Genomic DNA, 5,436 nt, shown 5'->3' with positions numbered 1-5,436 from the left:
TTTAAAATAGCATATGCAGTTAAGGCTTCTGTTAGAAAAGGCAAATAAAAAATGATCATAAACTTGCATATGACAGTATATGGGAGTGCAGGTTGGAATAAAAAGATGTTCATTTTATTTTTGGGTTAGTGCTTATATTACCTTAGCTTTTCTTACAGCTTTACCTTATTTTTTATTCTACCTTTAACTTACCTCAATAAAAATATACTGGCCTCTGTCAAGAAGTTCCTTCTACAAAATCAATCACATTCACATACAATTCACATTCTACTAGTCAGAAAAAATTTTGCAAGGAAGAAATGGTGGGTTTGCAGGGACATGTAAGTTTTTATTAAACCAGGTTCAGGTTTGAAGGTTTGAATTAGTCACAACCCCTTTCCCTCCATATTCTAAATCAACTAAAAATATGCACAAGAATCAAAGAGAGATTAAATATCAGCTTTAATATATTGTTAAATGAAAAAGCAAAATTCAGAACAGTATATATAGTATGCCACCATTTGCATAAAAAAACTGATATACACAAATACATAATATGTTTGTACATACATGGATTAACTCTGGAAGGATACATAGTAGTAACTGGTAACAGTGTAACCTTTGGAAAGTGGGACTGAGGGACTCTGGTAAGAGTGGGAACAAGGAAAGGAGACCTACTTTTTACTGTATACCCTTTGTACTGTTTCATTTTTATCAGAATCATGTGTTTTTCTTCAAAAAGCGATTTATATATTAATATTTTTTAAGAATAAAAATAAATATCAATTTTATTACTGATAGATCTGGACTGGAGAACATGGTTTGGACCTGAAGCTGAAATGAACTTTGACCCCAAGTCTAAAGTAGACGATTACCCAGCCATGTAGTCAAGGACAATATTCTTTTCCATACCTTGCTGTGAGGTATGAGCTAAAGAGCCAAGAGGGGCCCAGGCTGCTTATCTGTAACAACCCTTTTTTTTTTCAATTTTACCAAGTTATTCCTTCTCCCATATGGAAGAGTGAATGAATGGCAAGGAGAGATGGGTAGTTTTCTTCCAAAAATTAAGGTGAAGTCCTTAATTTTTTTTTCTTGAGTCAGGAACATGGAGAGAGACATAAGATAGATCTCATCATACCTATGGATATTTTTGTTCTCTAAGCTACAGTGGCAACACTCAAGAATATGGTTAACCAACAAGGCTTGGCTCTCCCTTATGGGGAGACCAGCAATGTTTTAGGAATGTTCTGCTTCCACTTGTGGAAGACTGGTGAGCAGTTCTGTTTTGGCCCTAGAAGGCTCTGAAATAAGTTAGAATGCAACAGTAATTAAATTAATTTAAAGGCTACATTTTGCCACAGGCTGAAAATTCACTCACTAATTTATACTCATGTCCAGACACATTATATGATATAGCTTACAAAGATTACACAGTGAGCCCCAAAGATAGCATATTAAAATACTCTAAAATTACAGCAATAATATAATGAAAATGCCTTAATTTGAATTATGTAAAACCAACTCCAACTTTTAAACTCCAAGGGAGAAAAGAAACTTCCTAATTAATGTTTTACTTTAAAATCCAAAGGAATTAAAGTCCAAAATTTTGCCTTTCCCAATTTCTTGTTTTTCTCATGTCAGCCATACAGATCTCACAAAGATGTCTGGACAAATATAGGGTTCCTTCAGCAGCCATAGCCTGGGCTGTCTTCTTCTTGATTAGGTATAATTCTTTCAGGACTTTGGGAGCTGAATTAACCTAACCCCACAACTGCAGTTATATATTTTTAGGAGTCCATAGTATCAATAGGACAAAATAAGATCACAGTATCACCCTCACATCCAAAAAATTAGAAATCACACTAACCCTGGCCACTAGAAGTGATATCCCAAGAAAATCTATGTCTCCAGGACTTAGTACATTGGCTAGTACAAACCTATGTTGCTGTTGTCAGTCAAATATCTGAACAGAGATTTCATGGTCTCAAAGGAAGAAAAATGAACAGAGAAAATATGGGAGAAAAAAGAATATTTTCTTGGTTTAATCCCCATCCAGGTGCTAGTTTGTCTGTGCCAGCAATCTGGAACCCATGACCTGTGAACTTAAACTAATTTGGAACATAATTCCTAAGTGTTTGACCGTATTACTACAAGTCCCAGCCCCAAATTTGCAGAAGTCCAAGGCTTCTCTGTTACTGCTAATGGAACTGAGTGAGAAAGTGTTTGCTTTTGCCAGGTGTTTCTATCCAAAACCTTATTTATTTTTCAACTTTTTTCCTTAGCCTTTGGTTAACTTTCACCAATGCCTTCATCAAAGGAAGGTACAGTACCCATTTCATTACTTATTTTTCTCTGCAGAAGGGCTTATCCTTATGTGCCTATGAGTATCTTAGGACCAGCTAACAAAATAAGGTTGAAAAACAAAACACTTTTAAGTACCTATTAGATTTCTATCTACCAGTACTAGCACTAAGCACTTAAAACATAATTAAGACTATTGATCATCTAGCACTGATTCTAATCTATGTATTTCATGGTTCTTCTAAAACATAATAGATTAGCCCACCAGTTTCTAAAAGGAAGCAAATACTATTTTCAGCCTTTCTTAGTTCTAGTAAATGCCTTGTTCACACCTCACATTTTGGGACTTGAATCAGATATAAAACCTAATCTAAAATTTCTCAGAGTCTTAGTATAGGAGAAAAAATGTATTTCAGCCTGATTCCAGATTTCTGAGGTCCTGGACAAACCTAGCAACCCTTACTAAACCCAAACTTTACACTGTGACTGACAACTCTAGCTAGAGCCTGGCTTAATGTTCCATTGAGTTGGCAAAGCCTACTTGTGCTAAAGTCTGTCTGCACAGCCTGTGTTTATTAAAACCCACTTAATGTCTACAGGTCCTACCCAGAGATATTGAAGACAACAGAGATTCTAACGCCATTGATAAACAACTTTGATTTCTCCACTTGGAGTATGGTTCCTAAATGCTTGCCCTGTTATCAATTTCACATAGTTTCTCAGCATAAGTTTATGTACTATAATGCAAAGTTATTACCCTCTTGAGTTTGAAACAAGTTGAGTAATAGGTACAAGAATCAGCAAGGGAACAATATGTTAGTCGTACTTTCAGTACAGTTAGAATTGAAAATGCATCTTGGACAGGATACAAAAATGAGATTCCCATTCTGCCCCAAATTACACTCTTGAAGCCACCTAGAGGAAAGAGTTGAAGTTGCAAAGAAACTTACCCGGCCAGTCATACCAAATATCTCAGGAAGCTTCATTGTTCAATGAGTGCAGAATCCAAGAGCCCAAAAGAATGAGGTAACAGGTGTTCAGCTACATTTAACCTATTAACACCGCTCAAGATAAAAGTATGGGCCAATGAATGTCAGACTTTAGGCTTCTCACTAATTAGATAAATCAATCATTCTCCTGTGGGAAGGAACCTGTAAAAAGGTTGGAGAGAAGGGCAAAAGTTTTCTTCGAAAAATGTCTGAAAGAGTAGAAGTTCCTTTTTTTTTATTCTTGGCCAGGCAAACGCGTGCAGAAAGGGTTCTTACAAATTATAAAGCAATCAAGACTTTCTGTGTGCACAGATTTTACAAATAGTCTCATATATCTGGCAAATTTCAAGATGAAACCTAAGATGTTTTTACCAAATCATAGACATAAATATGGAAATCATCATCAAACTTGATGAAGTACACAGAGGGTTTTGCTTCTACCTGATGAATGACCATGCCAGTTCTCTTGGAGCCATCGTCTTTGGCATATTCCACCTGTTTGCCTACTAGGCTGTCTATGACTTCTCCTGGCTCCCTCTCTGCAGGAGAAGAATCATTAGAATCAGGAAGGATGCGTAGGTCACCGTCTTTATAATCATCTAAGAGCTGGTACATATATAATACAGGATCTTTCTCATAGGTAATATAAAACCATGTTTTCATGACAGGTGCCTGAGCTAAGACCATCCCCTTCCATTCATTTTTGGTACCTTCCTCTGTCTCAAAAATATGTTCCACTGCTTTGCCAATCATAATTTCTGTTAAGTGTGTATCACTGATTCTAGATGATGCAACTCTATTAGGAAAGACTTCAAGTGATGACACTCTTTCATCTCTGTGCAGTTCCAATCCATAAACACAGTCAAATCCATCGTATTTGATAAGATACAAAGAGGGATTTACAGGTACCTGATCCAGAACGGTTCCCTTCCACTGTGTTAGAGGTTCATCTCCGTCTTTCCATCCGTGCCGAATTCTGCAGCCCACGATGTTCCTCCGAGGTTGAGAGGGGTGTCTGCTCCTATGCTTCTTGTGTGCAGCCTTTCTTTTCATCACGGTAACGGGCACACTGGCATGCCTTGAGCCTGTTCTGGACCGCTGCCCTGAAGCCGCCTTTCCGAATGGGGTCTTCATGCCTGAGAGGAGCACACAGTAGCAAGGAAGACCAAGAAAGAAAATTAAGAAAAAATAAATTCAATGCATGACACGGTGAGCTTTCTCTCCTAATTAGTGCACTCTGTGCACCCACGCCTAAGTTTTTCCCGAAAACTAAAGAGGAAAGCTGAAAATCAAGGCATCCTGGCTCGTGCCTGCACTAACCTTCTTCCCCAGTTCATTCAAACTACGCTAGAGCAAGGGAGTTTAGGTTGGGGTCAAATAAATTGGGGGTACCCCCCTATTTCTCCCGCCCGGCTTCCAACACTATCCATGCCAGGTGGCACAGGCTCCCCGCATACGGGGATCGCCGGCCTCACTTGCCCAAATCCGGTACTTCTCTGCTGCCTTCGCTTGAGCCTGAGGGAGAAAGAGGATCAGCAGATGCCAAGAGGGGAGCTTGCAAAAGCTGGTTGGGGAGGATCCGAAGACGAGCAGCGTGTCTGGGACTGGGGCCTGGAAGCCGAAGAGGATGGCGACTGCGTCTCCAATACTGTGCTCGCGGGCCCTCTGCCTCCCAGTCTGCAGCAGAGGCCCCAGTGCCACATCGGGATCCCACCAGCCGCTAATGCTGCAGCAGTCTCCTCCCTCTTTCCGTAGCGCAGCTTCCTGCCAGGAGAGAGGCCTCCCCTTCCTGTCAAACGACTTTCGCCCCCTTCACGCAACTCTCACTCTCTCTTCTATCCTGGGCTTGGAAGCACTTCTTGGCTCCCGGGCCCGCCCCTTTCCAAAATCAAGCCCAGCCTAGTCCACAATCTTTCTCCCCAGTTCAGAGCCCCGGGCTCCTCAACCTACTCATCTCACCCCACCACGGTGCTCCTGCTCCATCTGCTTTCCATCTTCTAGGAATTCGCCCTTTCCTTTATCCCGTGCTTTTCTGCAGTTATTCTTTATATACAGACACCCGCCTTTCGTCATTTAAAGTGATTTGTGGTAGGATAGAAATGCACTAGTGCTCAGTGTGCTGTCTTGACCCAGTCTCTAGGTTATTTGTACTGATTGGTCATTTCTG

General features: G+C 40.2%; 1 protein-coding gene across 2 annotated transcripts; it reads right to left on the bottom strand.

The window, feature by feature from the left end:
• Window positions 1-424: 424 nt before the first annotated feature.
• SPIN3 (spindlin family member 3) lies at window positions 425-5,008 on the bottom strand. Of its 2 annotated transcripts, none has more exons than XM_066357041.1 (2): window positions 4,745-5,008; window positions 425-4,405 (listed from the first exon to the last, which is right to left on the bottom strand). In XM_066357041.1, exon 2 carries the CDS (start codon window positions 4,401-4,403, stop codon window positions 3,627-3,629), a length of 777 nt encoding a protein of 258 aa, XP_066213138.1. In that variant the 5' UTR covers window positions 4,404-4,405; window positions 4,745-5,008; the 3' UTR covers window positions 425-3,626. The 2 variants fall into 2 exon arrangements, with proteins under 2 accessions (XP_066213138.1, XP_066213137.1); XM_066357040.1 differs by having other exon boundaries at window positions 4,749-5,008.
• Between the last annotated feature and the right edge of the window lie 428 nt (window positions 5,009-5,436).

Source organism: Saccopteryx leptura, chromosome X (assembly GCF_036850995.1).
Source record: "Saccopteryx leptura isolate mSacLep1 chromosome X, mSacLep1_pri_phased_curated, whole genome shotgun sequence".
Lineage (NCBI taxonomy): Eukaryota > Metazoa > Chordata > Mammalia > Chiroptera > Emballonuridae > Saccopteryx > Saccopteryx leptura.
The sequence above is the reverse complement of the archived record's forward strand: the minus strand, read 5'-3'. Positions and strand labels throughout refer to the sequence as shown.

Coding starts and splice junctions, on each gene's coding strand:
- SPIN3 (XM_066357041.1), bottom strand. CDS start 4,403: ATGAAGACCCCATTCGGAAAGGCGGCTTCAGGGCAGCGGTCCAGAACA.